General features: G+C 47.5%; 1 protein-coding gene across 1 annotated transcript in view; it reads right to left on the reverse strand.

The window, feature by feature from the left end:
• SPATA17 (spermatogenesis associated 17) overlaps window positions 1-25,685 on the reverse strand; it is a 308,936-nt gene that overhangs the window by 211,240 nt on the left and 72,011 nt on the right. The window contains exon 5 of the mRNA XM_088454023.1: window positions 11,614-11,717. Within this exon, the coding sequence (XP_088310149.1) occupies window positions 11,614-11,717 (104 nt within the window). The remainder of the gene's footprint in view (window positions 1-11,613; window positions 11,718-25,685) is intronic.

Consider the following 25,685-nt stretch of genomic DNA (forward strand, 5'->3'; position numbering starts at 1 on the left):
TGACTCAGCAGCAAGTTCATAAGATTTATATGGAGCAGGTCCTATGTAAGGCCGGCCAGCTGTGACCTCGGCACCATGTGAGGATCCTACACAGGAAACCCCACAAATTCATCTAAGTAATGGCCTCCAGACTGTCAGAGCAGTGTCATTACATTCCCATCAATGTCCCTTCCAGTAATGACACCAGTGGTCTGGACAGTACGTCACAGCTAAGAGTCAGAGCAGCCTCTCCTGATCTCTGCACCTCACAGTCCCTCTTTTTCACAGCATCCCGTTTACTTTGTCTTGTAATAACTGACAGATGATCTTATTCTTTATATGTAGAGCTCTGCAGATCATTGCACTATTATTATTATTACCCCTTCGCCCTCAGTGCCATAGATGGACAAGGTCTTATGCTGCCAGCAACGAACATCGCTCTTCTCCTTGGCCAGTCCAGCATCCTCCATGTTTAACATCACTCCTCAATGGTGATGCAGGATGAGGTGCGCGGTGACGGGATGTTGGCTTAAAGTTGATAATGACAACGTCAACATTCGTGTCAACACCACAATGTCGACAGTTATGATATTGTTAAAATGTCGACAGGCAATGCATTGACATTCTTATAAATTGTCAGAATGTCGACATTAGGGTTAGGCTTAGGACAGGAGGTCTGTGGGGGGAGGTTAGGGTTAGGCTGCGGGAGGAGGTGGCAGGGTAAGGCTGCGGGGGGAGGTTAGAGTCAGGCTGCAGGGGGAGGTGTTAGGGTAAGGCTGCAGGGGGGAGATTAGGGTTAGGCTGCGGGAGGAGGTGGCAGGGTAAGGCTGCGGGGGGAGGTTAGAGTCAGGCTGCAGGGGGGAGGTGTTAGGGTAAGGCTGCGGGGGGAGGTCAGGGTTAGGCTGCGGGGGTGGGGAGGTTAGGGTTAGGCTGCGGGGGGAGGTGGCAGGGTAAGGCTGCAGGGGGGGAGGTCAGGGTAAGGCTGCGGGGGGAAGTGTTAGGGTACGGCTGCAGGGGGCAGGGAGGTTGGGGTAAGGCTGCAGGGGGGAGGTCAGGGTTAGGCTGCGGGGGGAGGTGGTAGGGTAAGGCTGCAGGGGGGCAGAGAGGTTAGGGTAAGGCTGCCGGGGCGGAGGTCAGGGTAAGGCTATGGGGGGTGGGGAGGTTAGGGTTAGGCTACAGGGGGGTGGGGAGGTCAGGGTAAGGCCGCAGGGGGGGCAGGGAGGTTAGGGTTAGGCTGCAGGGGGAGGTGTTAGGCTAAGGCTGCAGGGGGGCAGGGTTAGGCTGCAAAGGAAGCTTGAGGTTAGGCTGTGGGGGCTGCAGAGGTTAGGGTTAGGCACCAGAGGGAAGGATAAGGGTTAGGGTAATACTCACCCTAATGCCGGAGCATCGTATATATCTGACCTGGAAGTCACAGTCACATGACCGGAAGACGTATGCATCGCAGTGCCCGTGCGTGAATCAGCATTGCGATCACCTACGCAGATACAAAGCCATCGCACACTGAGTGACGTCAGGTTAGCGTTTGGGGTGGTGACAGGGGAGTGATCCGTCTGAACGCCGCTACTTGAGCGTGCATAAATTAGCCACTGCGATGGCATATGCAGCTTGTATACTCACTACGTGTGACGAGGTTAGCAATTACTGAGTAAGGTCAGACATGTTGGAATTTTGCGTGAGGGGCCAATGTTACCTATGTATACGCAGGATTGCAAGGTATTACGGATGTGCGAAAGTGGTAGTGGGCGTCTCTATGCTGGCTTTGCGATTGCAGTCATTAGCATATTATCGCAGCATACCTGCGTGCGCAATCGCAGCTGCGATCGCAATAGCGATCCGTAGTGAATCAGGCCCACAGTACACTGCCTCATGCTGCCTGACCAATTACAGTACACTTCTGCATGAAATGACCAATCAAAATATGCAACCTCATGCTATTTGGCCAATCACAGTATGGTTCCTTATGCTCTCTGACCAATCACAGTATGGTTCCTCATGCTGTCTGACCAATCACAGTATGCTTCCTAATGCTGTCTGACCAATCACAGTATGGTTCCTCATGCTGTCTGACCAATCACAGTATGGTTCCTCATGCTGTCTGACCAATCACAGTATGGTTCCTCATGCTGTCTGACCAATCACAGTATGGTTCCTCATGCTGTCTGACCAATCACAGTATGGTTCCTCATGCTGTCTGACCAATCACAGTATGGTTCCTCATGCTGTCTGACCAATCACAGTATGGTTCCTCATGCTGTCTGACCAATCACAGTATGGTTCCTCATGCTGTCTGATCAATCACAGTATGGTTCCTCATGCTGTCTGACCAATCACAGTATGGTTCCTTATGCTGTCTGACCAATCACAGTATGGTTCCTCATGCTGTCTGACCAATCACAGTATGGTTCCTCATGCTGTCTGACCAATCACAGTATGGTTCCTCATGCTGTCTGACCAATCACAGTATGGTTCCTTATGCTGTCTGACCAATCACAGTATGGTTCCTCATGCTGTCTGACCAATCACAGTATGGTTCCTCATGCTGTCTGACCAATCACAGTATGGTTCCACATGCTGTCTGACCAATCACAGTATGGTTCCTTATGCTGTCTGACCAATCACAGTATGGTTCCTCATGCTGTCTGACCAATCACAGTATGGTTCCTTATGCTGTCTGACCAATCACAGTATGGTTCCTCATGCTGTCTGACCAATCACAGTACCGTTCCTCATGCTGTCTGACCATATGATTTCCTCTAGACGCTGGCTGCTGGTTACATGTTTAGTGATGCGGCTGCCCTCAGTCCTGTACCAGAAGTGTTACTCTCTAGAAGAGCTTTGGTGAAATGGTTAATTGGCTGCAGGGCTTCTCTGCTGGGTTCCAACTTAAGCCCTAACCAAGGAACAGGAGTTAAAGGACCTCTGTCCTGACCTCATCCCATTCATCATCATATTCCTGCCTCCTGTGCGCCTCTATGTCAGACTCTGTATTCCAGTGCCTCAGCCTCAGGAGATGCCTATGTGGAGAGGACGACTATCTGACTTCTGATCAATCTTCATTTTATGCTTAAGTGAGATTAAAATGGCATTACGTCTATTTAGTCTAATGCAACCTGGAAGCCTTTATGTGCTGTAAGTATTCACACTCAAATTACTGGTCCATTAGCTGAAGGACTGGGGGTCATTTATAGCAACAAATCGAAGAGCCTGAGGGAAACGACCGTGACAAGTATCTCACAGAACGACGTATGGAATGAACCGTCATCGCCGTGAAGGGCCCCTGAGGCTTATTTCTGATGGAAAATATGAAGCAGTTTGATAAACAAAAACAAGAATTCTGACACTTATTTTTATGCCTGAGGAGAAATGGGAAATAAATGTATGTTCTGTAGTGTTGATGGTGCTAGAGCGCATTCAGACGCTCTCCTGACAGTGCCGCAGGGGCGCCGTGCTCCACATGGACTTTTATAGGGGCTGGACCAAGGACAGGACAGAGCATGAGACCTCCGGATATATCCATTACACACAGGAGGCAGACATCTTGTGTGCCGATCCAATGTTCATGAGAATGCAGCCTCTCTATTCTCTAATCACTAGGAACCCACTGGGGCTGTGCCTCACGCCTCAATGATCTCACTATTTCCTGGTACATTTATAGGCTGCATCATTGTGAAGAGCTCACAAAATGGCCGCCTTGTTTAGGAAGAGCAACGGGGCTGGGGACAATATATAACACAAAATCCTTGTTGGAAGTAAGATGCATCTTAAGTTGCAAAATGCACCTAACCTCACCCCCTCTCCTCCGGCCCTCCCCCTCGTTACCTATGTGAGGGGGGGGTCCGGGGCACTGTGCCTACCCATGTATAATACTTACATCTCTGGAGTCCCGTATCGGCAGACGATATTTCGGCAGACATTTTCCCAGAGATTTGCATGTGCAGTAGAGAAGTCTCCGGGACCAAGGCGCGAGCGCCATGTTACTGAAGACCTACGCATGCGCAGTACACTATGGTACAATGGCAGAGTCTACCGCACCACAGAGAGGAGGGGGCCGCACGGAGTCTGTACTTGTTACTCCAAATGTACTCATTTCTCTAATTTATGTGTGTTGTCACCATAATTATATACACATAGGGCCTGATTCAGACCCGGCCGCTCTGACAGAACGCTCGCTCTGAATCAGGGCTGGGTTTGTTTTTTTTGTTTTTGACCACCCACAGCTATAGCGAGCGGCCATGATGATGACCATCGGGCTTGCGACGAGACCCTTGTGGTAGGGACTCGTTCATTGCAAGCCCCAGAGAGCTTTCGGCTCTAACAGAGCTGGAATCTCTCCACTGACATCACTTGGGCAGCCACCCCCCCGTCCCCGCCCACCAAAGGGGGCGAGCTGTCACTCAACATCGACAGCTCGCCCCCTTTGGTGCGAGACCCGGAGCGACGGATTGCCCGTCGCTAGCCGGGTCTTGGGCATGCGCACAACGGAGCCGGCACCGTCGTGCGCATGCGCTGTGGGCCACCATCGACCCGGTTGCGAGCGCTCAGCGCTTGCGACCGGGTCTGAATCAGGCCCATAGTTCATATAGTTTTTACTAAACTTTTTCCACTGTTGTATGGTAGTTTTCTGGCGTGTTCGGCTTTGCGTATTAGGAAGTTAATAAATAGTCACCTTACACAGAAAGCGCAGCTAAGCGATTATTAAGCAGGATATTCGTCACTGATTAGAAGGCAGTAAAACACCCTCAGAGTTCAGTAAACCCACCTCATATATATTTCATTATCTGGAAACTCCTGTGTAACATAAATGTACTGACATGTGGGGAAGCGCAGGCTGACGTCAGTTTCTTACTGAGGGTAAATTGATCTTAGGTGTCAGGTATCCAATGATCACTGTCCCAGTTACAGCAACAGTATCTCCCGGACCCCTAAGACCTCTTTATTCTTCATTTTCACCAACACTAAAACTGCTACAGTTCCTCTTATGTATTATAATCCGCGTTGTTGTTTGTTTCTTGCATAAGGTCGCATTACCCCCTGGCAGTGTGTAAGTGGTTTTTAACATTACTAGTAAATATGTGTGGAAATTCATGTTACAAAGGCGTTCAGAGCTTCCCGTAGGCTTCATGCATGATAAACACAAGTAGATAGAGCAAGGTGCGTTCCTCGGATCAGAACATAAATGGAACACTATAAATCAGTATGGATAGGGGCCGTGTGGGCACATACAAGTCGGGCAATCCCGAACATCATCTAATTAGAATTAAACCAAGGAAGGTAAGGACCGCAGTCTACCAAAACAGCACTGAGCGCTTGCAACTGGATCGATGGTGGGTGGCCCACAGCGCATGCGCACGACGGAGCCGGCTCCGTCGTGCACATGCACAAGACCCGGCTAGCGACGGGCAATCCGTCGCTCCGGGTCTCGCACCAAAGGGGGCGAGCTGTCGATGATGAGCGACAGCTCGTCCCTTTTGGTTGGCGATCCGGGGGAGTGGCTGCCCAAACAGATCCGTTCCCGAGGGAACGCTTGCCGTTTGGGGGCGGCCCCACTGACATCACGAGTGATGTCAGTGGAGAGCTTCCGGCTCTGTTAGAGCCGAAAGCTCTCTGGGGCTTGCGATGAACGAGACCCTACCATAAGGGTCTCGTCGCAAGCCCGATGGTCGCGATGGTCTTGACCATCGCGACCATCATCCTGGCCGCTTGCAATAACTGTGGGTGACCAAGAGGCCGCTCCAAAAAAAAAAAAAAGCCGGGTCCTGATTCAGAGTGAGCGCTCTTTTAGAGCGTCCGGGTCTGAATCAGGGCCTAAGCTGGGCTGAGCAATTGTCCAATTTCACTCTTGTGACCGCTGGCACTGTGAAACGCATAACAGATTTTAGTGAGACTTTCACTTTGATTTTATTTTATGTATTATTTTTTGCATATTATGCCATTTTTTTTTTTACAGTCTGAAACTATGATCTTATTTCTAATTTATTGTTTAATGTTTATTGTACAACTGTTTACATGCAATGTATAGCGAGCAAAGTGCGTACAGACATTCCTCACTTAACAACCTACTCGTTTAACAACCGTTCGAACTTACGAGCAGCGCTCTGACCAGATGGAACCCTGAGTACAATGACTAATTTGTTACTCTGAATCTGTTTTTTTATATATAAATTTAATTGTACTGTACAGTATGTAAGAGTTATGCAAAGTAAAACTGTTACAGTATCACGTTTGAGTTTCCTTCAGACCTTTTCTTTATTCAGAATAAATAAAAATGATTACCTTTATTAAGTATATATGGCTCCTCGTTTAGTGACCTAGTCTTGGGGAACGGAACTCATCGTTAAGTGAGAATGTCTGTATTGCGATATTTGTACTAATCTCCATGGCACATTGCTAACCATTTAAAAAGAGCCGGGTAGAGCTTCCGGTTCCGGCATGGAGAAGTGAGGAGCTCCGTTCCTGACATACTCGCTGGCAAAGACCTTCTCAAGGCTGGTTTGTCAGCCTCCTGCTCAGCACCACTCTCACCTAATACCTGTCTGGCCGTCCATGGACAAATTCCTGTCCCCGCAGTGTCAGCAGAAGACGATGCTGCAGCCCCAAAGACAAGAGAAGCGGCAAGCTGAATCCAACATGGTGCCAGACGCCAATATAGCCGCAAACCCCCCCAGGCTATGAAGTCAATCACAGCAGCTGCAGGGGATTCAGGCATCATACAGGTACGCCAGGCATAGGACTCCCCTGTCACTTATGGAGACATTGTAGATGCCATTAAATCCATTATGGCTCCTCTATTAAACCGTGCAGTGTCTGATATCACAGCCCAGCTCAGAACCTTACTCACAGGGTCTCAGCTCAGAGGAGAGAATTGGAGCTAATGATGTTTCACAATTCAAACACTCAGGGCCTGATTCAGACCCGCTCGCGAGCGCTCGCAAGCGTGTTGATGGTGCCCTAGTGCGCATGCGCACGACGGAGGGAACTCCGTCGTGCGCATGCGCGAGACCCGCATAGCGACAGCCAAGCTGTCGCTATGGGTCTCACACCAAAGGGTGCGTACTGTCGATGGTGAATGACAGCACGCCCCCCTTTGGTGGGCGTGCCGGGAGCGTTGCTGCCCAGACGGAGGTGTTCCCATGAGAACGCTTACCGTCTGGGGCCGGCCCCACTGACATCACTAGTGATGTCAGTGGGAGTGCTTTTGGCTCTGATAGAGCCAAAAGAACTCCTGGGCTTGCGGCAGCGAGACCCTACCGCAGGGTCTCATCGCAAGCCCGATGGTCGCGATGGTCTTGACCATCGCGACCATCTTTTTGGCCGCTCGCATAAGCTGTGGGTGGTCACCCACAGCTATGCGAGTGGCCAGGAGGCCGCTTCATTTTTAGGTACGAGGGCCCTGATTCAAGGCGAGCGCTCTGGTCAGAGCGTCCGGCTCTGAATCAGGCCCTCTGTTCACAAATTGGAGAAGGAAAATTTATAACTCTGGAATAAAACTGATGACTTAGAAAACCGGTCCCTCCACAACAATATTAGACTAGTGGGTCTCCCCGAATCAGTAAAAGTTCTGGCACTAGCTAATTTCATGCGTAACACTCTCCCAGCCTTACTGGGATTTGAAGCTGAATGCAAAGATTTAGTTGTGGAAAGAGTACATAGAGTGGGTCACGCACCCCAACATACTCGCCCGAAGGTAACCCTTTTTAAATGCCTCAACAACTTGCATAAAATGGTATTAGGTTGTCTATTATCTGGAAAGATCATAGACTATATATATTCCAGGACTATTCCGTGGAACTATCCAGGGCCCGGAAGGCTTTCGCTAATATACCCGGCCAGGCAACGCTTGTTTGAGAGTACCTCCCACAAAGACTTCACCAGTCCTGAAGATGCGGCAGCCTATGTAGGAGGATGTATGAGAGCACTAGCCAAGATATTGCTGATCCTTCCGGGGTCCCACCGTGATATGCTCGAGATTTGTTATATGCTTCCAGGGTCTTCTGCAGGTGTATATGCATGCGAAACGCTATGTACCGGCCCTGAAGAGTACATACCTATCAGCCCTGAAGAGTACATACCTACCGGCCCTGAAGAGTACATACCTATCGGCCCTGAAGAGTACATACCTATCAGCCCTGAAGAGTACATACCTATCGGCCCTGAAGAGTACATACCTATCGGCCCTGAAGAGTACATACCTATCAGCCCTGAAGAGTACATACCTACCGGCCCTGAAGAGTACATACCTATCGGCCCTGAAGAGTACATACCTATCGGCCCTGAAGAGTACATACCTACCGGCCCTGAAGAGTACATACCTATCGGCCCTGAAGAGTACATACCTATCGGCCCTGAAGAGTACATACCTATCGGCCCTGAAGAGTACATACCTATCGGCCCTGAAGAGTACATACCTATCGGCCCTGAAGAGTACATACCTTCCACCAACTGATCTGCTCATGTGTATAAGGACATTGTTGCTGGTGGATCTGATACCGGTACCTAACAGCAGTCCCAATTCCCAGCTGTGAAAGAGGGGTACCCGGACAGATGAGGGGTGAAATCAGCATGACATGAGCACCCCGAAGTGTGGTTTGGGCTAATGACGCACAGACTAATATCCCCAGATGTCTCAGTCTCACTCTACACGTTCTGCTTCACGCTGGATTTCCATCATATTAAACCTTAAGCCCTGAAAGCCTTCACTTTATAATAATTGGATTTCTAATTTATTATGTGACAAAGGGAAAGCTGTAGTACCAGCGAGCGCTATGATCTGACTGTACACCAGCATGGGGCGCCTGATTGTATGGGGTGCTAAAATGACATTCAGCTATGTAACGTGACAAACGCTACAATTTGCTAAGTAACCATTTATCACTATGTATAACCCAGGCCCTGCGTATGGATATATTTTGAAACTAAATATAATTGTTTTGTTTGCATTATTCACTATTGGAGATTAAACCAAAAAACAAAATCATCCCGGACACTAATTCACTATAAATAAACGCAGCTATATATTCTCTGCGAGCTCTCGTGGGTGTCTATATTTACACTGTTTACTGCTTCTTGTCCTTGAGAGCAAATAACGGGGACGCTACTCAGCGAGAAAGTGCGCGCGATACCGGAGTTCATAAATTTTCCTCAGCATCGGATGAGTTCAAAGCATTACCATGTAAGAAAGCCTTACAGAAGGAATTTATCTGATTACAGCAGTAATAATTACCCAGCTGTTTATTGCAGATAGAGAAATAATTCATGCAGGCAATAGGCCGTGGTGCCAATGACACTCTGCATTTAGTAAATATGCAAACTGTTCACTTCTAATTAAGCAAGCAAGGGGATGCCCTTATTAAATGTATAAACCAAAAGTGCCTTCCTGACAAGTGATGAATTGTTACATCGCACAAACTCTCGCCGCAGAATTATTGCCGTGAACTTGGGGTTTAGCTTCATTAAGAGATCTTATGGGATAGTTAAATGAGGATGGACAGCATAACAAGGCCTATCTGACAGCCAATAATATGTTTGAGTTTAATGAAATTGCACCAAATTGAAGCAGCTTTCAGGTTGCAAATATTATACTTTGTTCATAAATCTGCTAAGTAAGCATACAGAAGTTATAATAACGCCGGGAGACTGAGTATAAACTGATGCGCAGAGGGCGCTGAGGGGTAGCTCGGGCACAGAACAGCAGAGTGGTTATACCCCCCTGATCCTTACCATGGATATGGGTGCAGACTGGGGGGAGGGGAGACGTCTGCACCGAGAGCCACGCTTCCTCTCTGGGAACCAGAGCAACCAATCACATGTTGGCTTTCACTAATTGGCTCGATTTGTGCAAACGTTTTCAGAATTGCACCACAATGTACACGGGGTGATAAAAATTGTTAATTTATTTAATATATGATTCCTTATATCTGCCTAATTCATAGATTCTGATTCCTGCAAATCGCAAGAAGGAGTCTGTGCGAGCGCTTGTGTTGCTACAAATTGCTATGTAAAAATGAATATGGGGCAGCGCCAATGGGTGCCCAGTCTCTGCGCCCTAAGGATAACTACAGTACTTTCCAACTTACCCCAAAGGGAATAGATTTGGAAACAGGAGACTCTCCTACACTGAGAAGGGAACTTTACAGATTAAAACTTCATTGTGACACTTCCGCTATGCAAAACTAGCCCCTTAAGGTGCGTATCCACTAATAGACATAGAGAGGAGTGCACCATTACCACATTGTAATCGTGCAGTCGTTTCACAGCCTGTGATGTGCCTACACTGAGCGTTCACTCATTCATTGTAAGCTCATCAATCATCCCCTAACATGGGCAACCTGACGGCGTCGTCAGATTGACCAGCATGTTCGGGCGATGATAGATGTCAAAAACGACCAGCGGAAGCGCGCATCGCTGGTCGTTTTCGACATTTACATGGCTGATGTGCGAGCGATTAACAAACGATTGAGCGATAACGATGTCGTTATCGCTCAGTCAGCCTGTTTAATCGCTAAGTGGATACGCACCTTAACTCTCCATAAATGGGAGCCGGGCAATATAGGAATGTTACAGGTAGTGTCAGCATTTCAGATATAAGAGGTCAAACATCCTCTTATCCAAGCATGAAATATGGGCTGCAATTGGCAAATAAAGGAATAACCCAACACAAAAATAGATAAACAATAATCAAATGTTTTTTTAGTTAGATAAATGACATCATAATGCAGCTCACTATTATCATGGATAAATACATTTTAAAATAACAAAATTCACTATTGTGGTTACAGGAATAATTAAAAATACAAATAATTTAAAAATAATGTAAAAACACAGTATCACAAGTTAAAAATCAGGCCTAATAATAAAGCATAAAATAAAAATGTAATTCTCAGTTAAAACTGCAACGCGTTTCACAGCACCCGGCCGCTTTCTTAGGCAGTGGTGAATGATTCATTCATTTTTTAATCATGCATTCTTTTATGCTTTATTTTAATGCCTGATTTTTATGAAACTGTGTATTGAAATATTTTTTTCATTATTTGTATTTTTAATTATTCCTCTAACCAAGTATCTATTGTGAAAATATTCTGGAGAGGAAGTCAAGGGGAGATATATCTGCCCCAAGTTTTTAGCTTCCGTCTGGTAGACAGAAGCTGATCAGCAGCCTTGACTGCCAGACCGACCACCTGTGAGAGGCTGATAAAGGGAGTGTCAGTCTCTGTAATCAGTCTCTCACTGCCTGGGTAACAGGTCAGCGACGTATTGAGAGACACTGTGATTACTGAATGTAAGTGCTGTGCTAATGACTTCTGTTTTGTGAGAGGGACATTAGGTCCCTCCACTCTAATAAAAAGGGAATCATTTTGTTTAGTTACTGCTGGACTAGGCCAAGATTTACTTTTATGTTCTTGTGCTGCTAATAAAACTAGCAGCAAATACTTGTAACAAGGCCCTGGACCAGTGTGCTACTACCTGGCTGCTGCAAGACAAGTGTAACCACTTACCTCAGGAGATGGCACCCTTACCCTGATCTTGCCACACTATTCATAGTGGGAGATGCCAAGCAATACTGCACCTGCTTATGCTCCCCGAGGGTCTGTCTATGGCTCCCCTTCCCGTAGTACATGTTGGGATATATACTCTTACCTTACTAAGTTATTCTTGATGGTCACACCCTCCAAATACTTCTTCAGTGTATAGTAATTGTGAACATATTTCCGGACATAGTAACCTCGCCATCTCTTCTGAATCTTTAAAAAGAATTAGAAATAACTGTCAACTTGATTTTACTGTATTCAGGAGAATAAAACTTTAATGACAACAACACACGCAGACACATATATATTTAACAGGTATAGTGTATATGCAAATTCTGTTTTTGATACCCACTTTACCACATCTGACACTCACTTCAAGTTTTTAGCAACATATTTACAGTCTGGTTTTACTAGGATCAGGCTACAGTTTAGAGCTTTCAGTTTTGTTTTTGGTCTATATTTGGTTTTGGGCAGAGGGATAGATTTACAGTATATTAGTCTTTAGGGTACGGACTAGTTTTGCATTGCCATGCCTGAACTGAGAAGCACTGAGGACTTCAGGTAAAATAATGTAAATTGATTTGAAAATGACAAGTGGCTACTGTAGGGAGTACGCTCCCTATCTCCTGTGATTTCAATGCTCAGTACAATGTTTTCTACTGGAGCTACACAACAGAATTACCGATTCACGATCACTGCACTCGGAAGATGGCTGCCACATAGACCGTGGGGATCAGCTGACTTTTATTTTATGTCTGACCAAAGAAAAATCTACTCAATCCCAGCTGCTTTTTTATCACGCTTTCTGCTCGGCTCAGACGTACATAAGAGGACAAAAACGGCCATTTTGCCAAATATAGTCACTTTAGGGCCGATTCATAGCTGTACACGACTCCTGTGCGGACAGATCTTCAGATTTTTTGAACTGCACGTGCACAATGGCCAAGCGCGCGCAGCTATGAGCAACTGTTGGCGTCTATCTCCATTTGCGGTTGAACGGATATAACTGGGCAGCAGCGGGTCATTCACACGTAGGATAAGTGCCCTAGAGGTGTGTCGGGGGTGTGCACATAAGTGTTTATGCAGACATCTCCTGGACCAGGTATAGGGCTGGTGCATTTCTGCGCAGATAGTGATAAGCGCTTACGTTCACATGCAGATTAATGGATGGTGCCAGTACCCCTGTTATCAGTAACGTCTCATACGGTCTTCCAGCTCAGCCATACGTTACAACGCACAATCCTGCCGGTGATTCACTGTGAAATTATAAAACTGACAATGTATGTGCAGGGGCGGAACTACGTATTTGAAGGCTCCATAGCAAATAGCCGCAAGAGCCCCTATGTACCACCAATGGTGATAAATCTATATAACACATGTAACTGTGACAAGGAAGATGGGCCCCATCGCAGCTGCACCATACTTGCCGACATTCAGCTCCCTCCTTCCGGGAGGGAGCTGAATGTCTGCGCACAGTGGGGGGCGTGGCTGGGTAATTATGCCGCATTGGGGGCTGGGCCGGGGGCAAGGCCGTACGACCGCATCATCGTGGCTCTGCCCCCTCTTCACAATGACGACAATACCGGCATTGTAAAGAAGGCGGCAGGGCCACGAGGACACGATTCAGCGGGGGTTTCTATTAGTAGTCGGGGGGCAGCAGGCGGCAGCCGGGAGGCTTGCCTGCCTTTCCGAGTGGCCGGGAGCGGCATTCGATATTCGGGAGGCTCCCGGATAAATCGGGAGGGTAGGCAAGCCTGAGCTGCACCCCTCGCACCTATGGTGGTTACGCCCATGTGTATGTGACATAATTGTAGGTCAGGTCGGCACAGAATCCCATCAAAGCAGAGACAGGAAATAAATATTTCTGTTTGGCGTTTAGGAATAATCAGCAGGCCAGGTTTACTTGATCTCTGTTGATTATATTTTTTCAGTGTATTATCTTTGAGATGCCAAGGTCCCTGTCCTCAGAACAGCTATTTATTTCAATCCAATTTAGGTGATATTCTGCTTAAGAACTTCCCTACCCAAGTGACTTCCAGACCATTTATCTACAGGGAAAGTCATCGGCACCGTAGTGGCTCAATTTGCCGGGTCTGTACAAGTGCTTCTATAATCAATTTACATCCTCCCCTATATTCACCCTGACACCTAATGTACTATCATCTACACAAATTGAAACATTACTCACAATTCTCTCCTCAATGTCATTTAAATAATACATGTTAAATAATAGGGGCACCCAAATAATTCCCAGTAGGAAAGGAAAAGGTCCGCATCTATATAAGATGTTTGCCTTTTTAAACCACTATAATATACTATAATATACTTTAAATAAACTATAATATACTTTACATGTTATTAATTTCAAAAGTGTCTACTTTATTCTGCTACGGATGCGATTTTGTGTCTTGGTGGCCGTATTTCTACTGGCCTTCGTCACGTCCGCGGAGACGCACATATGTCACGGTTCCTGAATATAGTCGATGAATAATTTCAAATCTATCTAAAGTAAGTTTGTGTCAATGAGAACGCTCAACCTTTACCAAACAGAATTTAAAGGAGAAGGATTAATTACAGGTGCGTTGGGCACAGGAAAGAGATGAAATGATTTATGTGGGAGATAAGCGCCCTGTCAGCAGATTCCGAACGCCTGTTGTCACTACAAAAGGTCAACTAGACCTTCAAAAATGGCAGATAGTCAATTACCATATCTGTAGACAGCGTGTCATCCACATCATAAGCGCCCTGTTAATATTGACAAAGATGGCAGCTGTGGAGCTGGCAATGGCTGCACAAGCTCGCCTCATTATTAGTTGTTGAATTTTCAGTCCCTTCATCACTATTACCTAAGGATCTCTATGATAGTGGCAGAGGTCCTTTTGTTGGTACGGAGTATATATAATACTATTCAGAATATTCAGGACAAAGCTGTTCCCATGCCAACAGAGTGTTTGCGCCAGTCCCATGTTTGGGCACTGAGTTTAGAATGACTTTCTGCCTGGGTATTTTAGGAAGGTAGTGGGCTCATGTGCAAGGTCCACTAGCACCCACTGGACCCTCGAGGTAGGGGAAGAAGCACGTAGGATAAGGGGGGGGGTGCATCACTGAAGGCTGAAAAGCCTTTTAAGTCCCCTATCTGAAGTCTGTAGCTTAAGTTCTGGCATAGGAGGGTGGGTGCAGGAAAGACGACACTGAGCTCCCCATAGTTTGCGGGCCTGTGTGCAGTGCATACTGGATGGGAGAACAGAGCTCCCCCTGCCTTGCGGGCCCATGTGCAGTGCACACTGGATGGGAGGAACAGAGCACCCTCTGGCTTGTGGGCCCATGTGCAGTGCACACCGGGTGGGAACAATAGAGCTCCCCCTGGCTTGTGGGCCCATGTGCAGTGCACACCGGATGGGAGGAACAGAGCTCCCTCTGGCTTGTGGGCCCCTCTGCAGTGCAAACTGGGTGGTAGGAACAGAGCTCTCTCTGACTTGTGGGCCCAGGTGCAGCAGACACCGGATGGGAGGAACAGAGGTCCCTCTGGCTTGTGGGCCCCTGTGAAAGGCACACTGGGTGGTAGGAACAGAGCTTTCTCTGGCTTGTGAGCCCTTGTGTAGTGCACAGTGGTTGGGAAGCATAGAGCTCATCCTGGCTTGTGAGCCTGTGTGGTACACAATGGTTGGGAAGCATAGAGCTCCTCCTGGCTTGTGAGCCCGTGCAGTGCACAATGGTTGGGAAGCATAGAGCCACTCCTGGCTTGTGAGCCCGTGCGGTGCACAATGGTTGGGAAGCATAGAGCCACTCCTGGCTTGTGAGCCTGTGCAGTACACAATGGTTGGGAAGCACAGACCTCCTCCTGGCTTGTGAGCCCATGCGGTGCACAATGGTTGGGAAGCACAGAGCCACTCCTTGCTTGTGAGCCCGTGCGGTGCACAATGGTTGGGAAGCATAGAGCCACTCCTGGCTTGTGAGCCCGTGCGTTGCACAATGGTTGGGAAGCATAGAGCCACTCCTGGCTTGTGAGTCCGTGCGATGTACAATGGATGGGAAGCACAGAGCCACTCCTGGCTTGTGAGCCCATGTGCAGTGTACACCGGGTGGGAACAATAGAGCTCCCCCTGGCTTGTGGGCCCATGTGCAGTGCACACCGGATGGGAGGAACAGAGCTCCCTCTGGCTTGTGGGCCCCTCTGCAGTGCAAACTGGGTGGTAGGAACAGAGCTCTCTCTGACTTGTGGGCCCAGGTGCAGTAGACACCGGATGGGAGGAACAGAGGTCCCTCTGGCTTGTGGGCCCCTGTGAAAGGCACACTGGGTGGTAGGAACAGAGCTCTCTCTGGCTTGTGAGCCCTTGTGTAGTGCACAATGGTTGGGAAGCATAGAGCTCATCCTGGCTTGTGAGCCTGTGTGGTACACAATGGTTGGGAAGCACAGAGCTCCTCCTGGCTTGTGAGCCTGTGCAGTGCACAATGGTTGGGAAGCATAGAGCCACTCCTGGTTGTGAGCCCGTGCGGTGCACAATGGTTGGGAAGCATAGAGCTCCTCCTGGCTTGTGAGCCCGTGCAGTGCACAATGGTTGGGAAGCATAGAGCCACTCCTGGCTTGTGAGCCCGTGCGATGCACAATGGTTGGGAAGCATAGAGCCACTCCTGGTTGTGAGCCCGTGCGGTGCACAATGGTTGGGAAGCATAGAGCCACTCCTGGCTTGTGAGCCCGTGCGGTGCACAATGGTTGGGAAGCATAGAGCCACTGCTAGCTTGTTAGTCCGTGCAGTACACAATGGTTTGGAAGCATAGAACCACTCCTGGCTTGTGAGCCCATGCGGTGCACAATGGTTGGGAAGCACAGAGCCACACCTTGCTTGTGAGCCCGTGCGGTGCACAATGGTTGGGAAGCATAGAGCCACTCCTGGCTTGTGAGCCCGTGCGTTGCACAATGGTTGGGAAGCATAGAGCCACTCCTGGCTTGAGAGCCCGTGCGGTGCACAATGGTTGGGAAGCATAGAGCCACTCCTGGCTTGTGAGCCCGTGCGATGCACAGTGGTTGGGAAGCATAGAACCACTCCTGGCTTGTGAGCCCGTGCGATGCACAATGGTTGGGAAGCATAGAGCCACTCCTGGCTTGTGAGCCCATGCGATGCACAATGGTTGGGAAGCATAGAACCACTCCTGGCTTGTGAGCCTGTGCGGTGCACAATGGTTGGGAAGCACAGAGCCACTCCTGGCTTGGCAGTCTGTGCGGTGCACAATGGTTGGGAAGCATAGAGCTCATCCAGGCTTGTGAGCCCGTGCAGTACACAATGGTTGGGAAGCATAGAGCCACTCCTGGCTTGTGAGCCCGTGCGATGCACAATGGTTGGGAAGCATAGAGCCACTCCTGGTTGTGAGCCCGTGCGGTGCACAATGGTTGGGAAGCATAGAGCTCCTCCTGGCTTGTGAGCCCGTGCGATGCACAATGGTTGGGAAGCATAGAGCCACTCCTGGTTGTGAGCCCGTGCGGTGCACAATGGTTGGGAAGCACAGAGCTCCTCCTGGCTTGTGAGCCCGTGCGATGCACAATGGTTGGGAAGCATAGAACCACTCCTGGTTGTGAGCCCGTGCGGTGCACAATGGTTGGGAAGCATAGAGCTCCTCCTGGCTTGTGAGCCCGTGCAATGCACAATGGTTGGGAAGCATAGAGCCACTCCTGGCTTGTGAGCCCATGCGATGCACAATGGTTGGGAAGCATAGAACCACTCCTGGCTTGTGAGCCCGTGCGATGCACAATGGTTGGGAAGCATAGAGCCACTCCTGGCTTGTGAGCCCGTGCGGTGCACAATGGTTGGGAAGCACAGAGCCACTCCTGGCTTGGGAGTCTGTGCGGTGCACAATGGTTGGGAAGCATAGAGCTCCTCCAGGCTTGTGAGCCCGTGCAGTACACAATGGTTGGGAAGCATAGAGCCACTCCTGGCTTGTGAGCCCGTGCGATGCACAATGGTTGGGAAGCATAGAGCCACTCCTGGTTGTGAGCCCGTGCGGTGCACAATGGTTGGGAAGCATAGAGCTCCTCCTGGCTTGTGAGCCCGTGCGATGCACAATGGTTGGGAAGCATAGAGCCACTCCTGGTTGTGAGCCCGTGCGGTGCACAATGGTTGGGAAGCACAGAGCTCCTCCTGGCTTGTGAGCCCGTGCGATGCACAATGGTTGGGAAGCATAGAACCACTCCTGGTTGTGAGCCCGTGCGGTGCACAATGGTTGGGAAGCATAGAGCTCCTCCTGGCTTGTGAGCCCGTGCGATGCACAATGGTTGGGAAGCATAGAGCCACTCCTGGCTTGTGAGCCCATGCGATGCACAATGGTTGGGAAGCATAGAACCACTCCTGGCTTGTGAGCCCGTACGATGCACAATGGTTGGGAAGCATAGAGCCACTCCTGGCTTGTGAGCCCGTGCGGTGCACAATGGTTGGGAAGCACAGAGCCACTCCTGGCTTGGGAGTCTGTGCGGTGCACAATGGTTGGGAAGCATAGAGCTCCTCCAGGCTTGTGAGCCCGTGCAGTACACAATGGTTGGGAAGCATAGAGCCACTCCTGGCTTGTGAGCCCGTGCGATGCACAATGGTTGGGAAGCATAGAGCCACTCCTGGTTGTGAGCCCGTGCGGTGCACAATGGTTGGGAAGCATAGAGCTCCTCCTGGCTTGTGAGCCCGTGCGATGCACAATGGTTGGGAAGCATAGAGCCACTCCTGGTTGTGAGCCCGTGCGGTGCACAATGGTTGGGAAGCATAGAGCTCCTCCTGGCTTGTGAGCCCGTGCGATGCACAATGGTTGGGAAGCATAGAACCACTCCTGGCTTGTGAGCCTGTGCGATGCACAATGGTTGGGAAGCACAGAGCCACTCCTGGCTTGTGAGCCCGTGCGATGCACAATGGTTGGGAAGCACAGAGCTCCTCATGGCTTGTGAGCCTGTGCGGTGCACAATGGTTGCGAAGCACAGAGCCACTCCTGGCTTGTGAGCCCGTGCGATGCACAATGGTTGGGAAGCATAGAACCACTCCTGGCTTGTGAGCCTGTGCGATGCACAATGGTTGGGAAGCACAGAGCCACTCCTGGCTTGTGAGCCCGTGCGATGCACAATGGTTGGGAAGCACAGAGCCACTCCTGGCTTGTGAGCCCGTGCGATGCACAATGGTTGGGAAGCATAGAGCTCCTCCTGTGCACACCTTGTACCCATGCTTAATATGCCGCTATCTTTCTCACAATTAAGGTAGTAAGGCAGAAATCTGGGAAAGGATAAAATAGACAAATGCCTGTGGGCACCAAACCTCTACTGCAACAGTGCAGGGGGCAGTGGTAGGATCTTTCTGCTAGGCAGGAGTAGGGGGGAGTTTAATAAGAGATAAACAAGGACTGGCACCCAGACATAAGGGAACTAATATGCTCAAAAATCCAATAGGGTGTAATGGGGGATTCACATTTACTTGAGAAACAGATAAATAAAATATACACATACAACACGTTTCATAGGAAAAACCGGCTGCAATATCAGACGATCGCATGGAGCCTTCTCAGAGACTGACAGATACTGGATACGCAGCCAATCACACTTTATATACTGCTCAATTATTTCAAGAGATTAAAACAAAAGCTACATTATTATTTTACAATGTTAACAGCAGTGACGTATACACAGACCTTTGACATGTGTAGTGTTATTACCTTTTTCTTTAAGCTGTCCAAAGCTTTACAATATTGTATGTAAGTATTTATGTCATATTGAGTATGTTTTGCTTTCTAATATGAGTGTGTGTGTGTGTGTGTGTGTGTGTGTGTGTGTGTGTGTGTGTGTGTGTGTGTGTGTGTGTGTGTGTGTGTGTGTGTGTGTGTGTGTGTGTGTGTGTGTGTGTGTGTGTGTGAAAGCTGAGGAATATATGTTCAATTTAGTTAATTATTTTAAAATGTAAAAGACATACAGCCTGGGTCTTTTTGAAAATTAAATAATGTATTTACATATTACTTTTTAGGCTGAAGGAAATGTTTTTAGTTTAATAACGGCTTTATTATTGGGCATTTTTAAAAAAAAATATACTACTTGTAAATATGTGACTGTTCTATTTTAGAGTTTTGTACATGATTCCATATAGAGATGGAAGGCTGACCCATACCTGATATTTATGTGTATTCTAAATCTGCCCTTCACAGCGTGCGTGTGTGGCGGGGGTATATAGCCTGCTAAATATAGATATGAAGACTTAGAAATTAATCTTTTTATTATGACATGACAGTGAAGTGTTCTTGGGTTTAAACCGGTTCTATTTCTGGATGACCTTCAGAACAATTAGGAAGTTATGACAATGATTGGAACAAAACAATTATTGTCGTTGAACAGATCATTTTAAACAAAGTGACTTGTGCTCAGCTGATTACGGCTTGTTAACGGCCCGGATGTAAATGACCTCTCCTGCTAGTCGAATCAATGATGCATATTCCTCATTAAGTAACATCTACATGTAAGTGGTCTTATAAATAATGTTTATTTAAGCACTAAAATAAATGACAAAAAAAATTAATATTTCAAAGCCATCCGCTTCTAGAAAGATAGATTTGTTATAAAATAGAGTTTAGTGCTGTTGCAGAAATGTTGATAGACTGTAATCACAAAGGATAAGATGTTGATTCATATTATAGCCAGATAAAAGTTACAGTAATACAGCAGTGATTTAGGGTCCTGTAAGACTATAGATATAAAAATGTAAATGTGGGCCAAATATAAGTAGAGTCTTGGGAGATGAAAACAGCAGAAGGCGCCCCCCACCCACCCCTCTTCCTTAATTGTAATAAAGCTATAACACTATATACCTTGGAAGATATTTTTATTATTTAAACTATATACGTTCCCGTGGGCAATACCATGTTATCACCACATTTATATTCAGCTAACGATATTCATAAAGAACAGAACAGCAATGAGAACAAGGGACAAGAGCAGTCAGTGCCTTCTAATAGCAGGCCTACAATGACATAGCGCTGTCCTACGCTCGCCTTCTGCGCTCGCTGTGCTTATTGCCTTCTATACCTTGCAGTGAGTGCTAGAGGAGTAACGTATGGAGAAACACAGTCACGTTTCTGTGACCCCATCAGATGGATCAGAGCACCCGGCCGCCTCGTAATATATACATTAGTAATCAGCCACCATACGTATCACTTTTAAAGGGCCTTCAACCAAAAAATACGCATCTTACAATAATCACTATAAAAACATATTTTGAGGACGTTTTTTGACATTTCATATAATATGTTTAATACAGAATGACACCACCAGGAGGCCACGTCTCATTAGTAAGAACACATGTACAGTATGTACTATTAGGAGAGTACATTGACATCACAATTATCAGGTACTGTATAAAAAGTAAGCACAATAACAATTACAATGTAAACACTGTTTAATTAATTAAAAGGACTGAGAGAAATGTAACACCCTCTCTTACAAAGTGAACAATGCTAGAACTACCTAATTGTTTCGGAATCGGTATGTAATGCCGCCAGATGTATTGCCGGCGGACTAAATACCGAAGCTGGAAGCCCGAACTGTCAGGATCCCGTCTGGGGCTGTTAAGTACCCTAACCCTCCCCTCTTACTGTAGCTTTAGTGGTATTTTAAACTATTGTTTGCTACTATTTAATAGAAAAATAAATACTTTTGTTTGATTTCAAAATTTTACTCCATTTTATTTTAACAACTGCAATAATGTTTTTCTTAAAAATATCATGGTGTACAAGCGTTAATTCTATAAGGATCGGCTACATTTCCACTAACTTTCCAGAAAAAAAAATGCATATTTTTTTTTTTCTGGAAACGTTACAGATATCAATATTTAATGGGTTACTACAATTTTGTTTAATTGTTCTAAAAAATTTAAATGTAAGAAAAATGGCTAAAACTAAAAATTTAATTTCTCTTATTTTATAACTGTTGAAATTTTTATTGCACTTTAAACGCATGCTTTATGTCCAGGAACAGCTTAAATATTTGAGTTTACTGGTAGAAAGTGAGACTTGAACTCTTGAGAATATATTTTACAACAAAATCACCATTAATAAAACTTCATTAGAAATTGTCAAACATATTACGTATTTTGAATTATTCAACGAAAAGCTACAATAATTCTGTTGTCAAAGAACCAAAAAAAAAAAAAATATATATATATATATATAAACAAATGGTGAGTTGTATTAATCTGGAACACAGTTTTTCAACGTAAAGACATTTTAATAAAGTTTAAAAACTAATTGGATAAACTGCTAATTTAGCTCCTCCCAAAACATTTATATATAAATATGGTGACCTGTACTGAAATACAAAGTATTGGGCAGCACAGACGGTGTAGTGGTTAGCATTACTGCCTCACAGCACTGAGGTCGTGGTTTTGATTCCCACTATGACCTAACTGTGTGGAGTTTGTATATTCTCCCTGTACTTGTGTGGGTTTCCTCCGGGTACTCCGGTTTCCTCCCACATTCCAAAAACACACTGATAGGTTAATTGTCTCACAATAAAACTTAACCCTAGTGTGTATGTGTGTGAGCATGTGGTAGGGAATATAGAGTTTAAGTTTCACCGGGGCAGGGACTGATGTGAATGGCCAAATACTCTCTCTGTAATGCGCTGCGGAATATGTGTGCGCTATATAAATAACTGGTAATAATATTATTTATTGGCATTCAATGGATTCTGTCTGGGTTGGTTCTGTTTGGGATTCTTAAAGCCCCTCCCTAATTAACTCTTCATTCATCCAGTGGGAGGGGCAATAGCAAGCATGAGCAAGGCCAACCAGTGCAGGAGCGGGGCTCATTTTATACATTGGGGAACGGTCAGATTACCAGCTTCACCAACCCATTTTATTTTTTAAACCAATATCAAAAGTGAATTTTAAATTGGAAAAAAATAAAATAAAAAACACATTTTAAAATTTAAAAGGAGACATCTATTCAGATGAGTGTAAAAAAAGGGCACGACTACAGTGGGTTTAGGGGACGTGGCCTCTAATTATGGGCTGAATAGATAATGGGTATTATAATTATTGTTGTACATGGGGAAATGTCTGCTTTGGGGCTTTTAATGTGTAATTTGCCTTTAATTTCTTACAAATTCTTACATAAAAGTACAACTGTTTACATTTACACAGAGCAGGAGACAAGATGGACAGCGTGCTGCACTCATTACATCCCAATCACTAGTACCACGGAAAAAACAATTGCGGAAAATGTGACAAGTTACTCCTGGCAGAGAAGGTCAAGAACACTACAACTAGTTTTATTGCACTTCCAATAAGATAAAAAGATAGTGGTCTAGAAAAATATCCTGTACTGCATCACTGCCATGAAGCTCCGTAGGAGAGAAATGTGGGCACCGGAAGATAAATGGGAAGTGGGATTTTTCTTGCACTGTCCACAATAAATCTTAGTTGCAAAAAAAACCAAAAAACAAAACAAAACAAAAATATAAAAAAACATTCTTCATAAAATGGAAACATGTTTGTTCCAAAAAAGAACTGGAGGAACTGGCTAGATGTAAGCTATTATTGTAGTGCTAATAACGTATCTGCAGAGGTCAGGGTCGTAGGAAGGTTCCCAAACTCCCGCTATATAAACTCCACAATATTGTGATTCTTAAGTGTTGACAGGAAGAAGAAAAAAAAAGTTTTGTTTCATCATCAGGAAAAACATGGACACAATTGTTATTGTCATTCAAAACAATTCTAAAAATTATTCAGTAAGGACATTGTTTAGGAAGCTATAGGGGCTACTAACAAATTTCCTTGGATGCCATTTCCACATAAAGCTAAAATGCAATGTCACATTTTTTTATTATTTTGGGTAGAGAACAAAATTTTATAGAATACAAAAAATCCGTTAGTTTTGTGCAGAATGTGGTAACCTAAAATAAAACATATTCAGCAATTGGGTCATTTGGTGAGTGACTGGATGTGTGCAATGGTGCTCCTTACTCTGGCCTTCTGCAAGGAGAGTTCCCAGGGGAGGGGCTCTGTAAAGAGAGTTCCTAGGGGAGGGGCTCTGTAAAGAGAGTTCCCAAGGGAGGGGCTCTGTAAGGAGAGTTCCCAGGGGAGGGGCTCTGTAAGGAGAGTTCCCAGGGGAGGGGCTCTGTAAGGAGAGTTTCCAGGGGAGGGGCTCTGTAAAGAGAGTTCCTAGGGGAGGGGCTCTGTAAAGAGAGTTCCCAAGGGAGGGGCTCTGTAAGGAGAGTTCCCAGGGGAGGGGCTCTGTAAGGAGAGTTCCCAAGGGAGGGGCTCTGTAAAGAGAGTTCCTAGGGGAGGGGCTCTGTAAAGAGAGTTCCCAAGGGAGGGGCTCTGTAAGGAGAGTTCCCAGGGGAGGGGCTCTGTAAGGAGAGTTCCCAGGGGAGGGGCTCTGTAAGGAGAGTTTCCAGGGGAGGGGCTCTGTAAAGAGAGTTCCTAGGGGAGGGGCTCTGTAAAGAGAGTTCCCAAGGGAGGGGCTCTGTAAGGAGAGTTCCCAGGGGAGGGGCTCTGTAAGGAGAGTTCCCAGGGGAGGGGCTCTGTAAGGAGAGTTTCCAGGGGAGGGGCTCTGTAAAGAGAGTTCCTAGGGGAGGGGCTCTGTAAAGAGAGTTCCCAAGGGAGGGGCTCTGTAAGGAGAGTTCCCAGGGGAGGGGCTCTGTAAGGAGAGTTCCCAAGGGAGGGGCTCTGTAAAGAGAGTTCCTAGGGGAGGGGCTCTGTAAAGAGAGTTCCCAAGGGAGGGGCTCTGTAAGGAGAGTTCCCAGGGGAGGGGCTCTGTAAGGAGAGTTCCCAGGGGAGGGGCTCTGTAAGGAGAGTTTCCAGGGGAGGGGCTCTGTAAAGAGAGTTCCTAGGGGAGGGGCTCTGTAAAGAGAGTTCCCAAGGGAGGGGCTCTGTAAGGAGAGTTCCCAGGGGAGGGGCTCTGTAAGGAGAGTTCCCAAGGGAGGGGCTCTGTAAAGAGAGTTCCCAAGGGAGGGGCTCTGTAAGGAGAATTCCCAAGGGAGGGGCTCTGTAAGGAGAGTTCCCAAGGGAGGGGCTCTGTAAGGAGAGTTCCCAGGGGAGGGGCTCCGTAAGGAGAGTTCCCAGGTGAGGGGCTCCGTAAGGAGAGTTCCCAGGGGAGGGGCTCCGTAAGGAGAGTTCCCAGGGGAGGGGCTCTGCAAGGAGAGTTCCCAGGGGAGGGGCTCTGTAAAGAGAGTTCCTAGGGGAGGGGCTCTGTAAAGAGAGTTCCCAAGGGAGGGGCTCTGTAAGGAGAGTTCCCAGGGGAGGGGCTCTGTAAGGAGAGTTCCCAGGGGAGGGGCTCTGTAAGGAGAGTTTCCAGGGGAGGGGCTCTGTAAAGAGAGTTCCTAGGGGAGGGGCTCTGTAAAGAGAGTTCCCAAGGGAGGGGCTCTGTAAGGAGAGTTCCCAGGGGAGGGGCTCTGTAAGGAGAGTTCCCAAGGGAGGGGCTCTGTAAAGAGAGTTCCTAGGGGAGGGGCTCTGTAAAGAGAGTTCCCAAGGGAGGGGCTCTGTAAGGAGAGTTCCCAGGGGAGGGGCTCTGTAAGGAGAGTTCCCAGGGGAGGGGCTCTGTAAGGAGAGTTTCCAGGGGAGGGGCTCTGTAAAGAGAGTTCCTAGGGGAGGGGCTCTGTAAAGAGAGTTCCCAAGGGAGGGGCTCTGTAAGGAGAGTTCCCAGGGGAGGGGCTCTGTAAGGAGAGTTCCCAAGGGAGGGGCTCTGTAAAGAGAGTTCCCAAGGGAGGGGCTCTGTAAGGAGAATTCCCAAGGGAGGGGCTCTGTAAGGAGAGTTCCCAAGGGAGGGGCTCCGTAAGGAGAGTTCCCAGGGGAGGGGCTCCGTAAGGAGAGTTCCCAGGGGAGGGGCTCCGTAAGGAGAGTTCCCAGGGGAGGGGCTCTGTAAGGAGAGTTCCCAGGGGAGGGGCTCTGTAAGGAGAGTTTCCAGGGGAGGGGCTCTGTAAAGAGAGTTCCTAGGGGAGGGGCTCTGTAAAGAGAGTTCCCAAGGGAGGGGCTCTGTAAGGAGAGTTCCCAGGGGAGGGGCTCTGTAAGGAGAGTTCCCAGGGGAGGGGCTCTGTAAGGAGAGTTTCCAGGGGAGGGGCTCTGTAAAGAGAGTTCCTAGGGGAGGGGCTCTGTAAAGAGAGTTCCCAAGGGAGGGGCTCTGTAAGGAGAGTTCCCAGGGGAGGGGCTCTGTAAGGAGAGTTTCCAGGGGAGGGGC

This window comes from Taudactylus pleione, unplaced genomic scaffold, assembly GCF_031769625.1.
Source record: "Taudactylus pleione unplaced genomic scaffold, aTauple2 ptg000608l, whole genome shotgun sequence".
In the NCBI taxonomy this organism is placed as follows: Eukaryota; Metazoa; Chordata; class Amphibia; order Anura; family Myobatrachidae; genus Taudactylus; species Taudactylus pleione.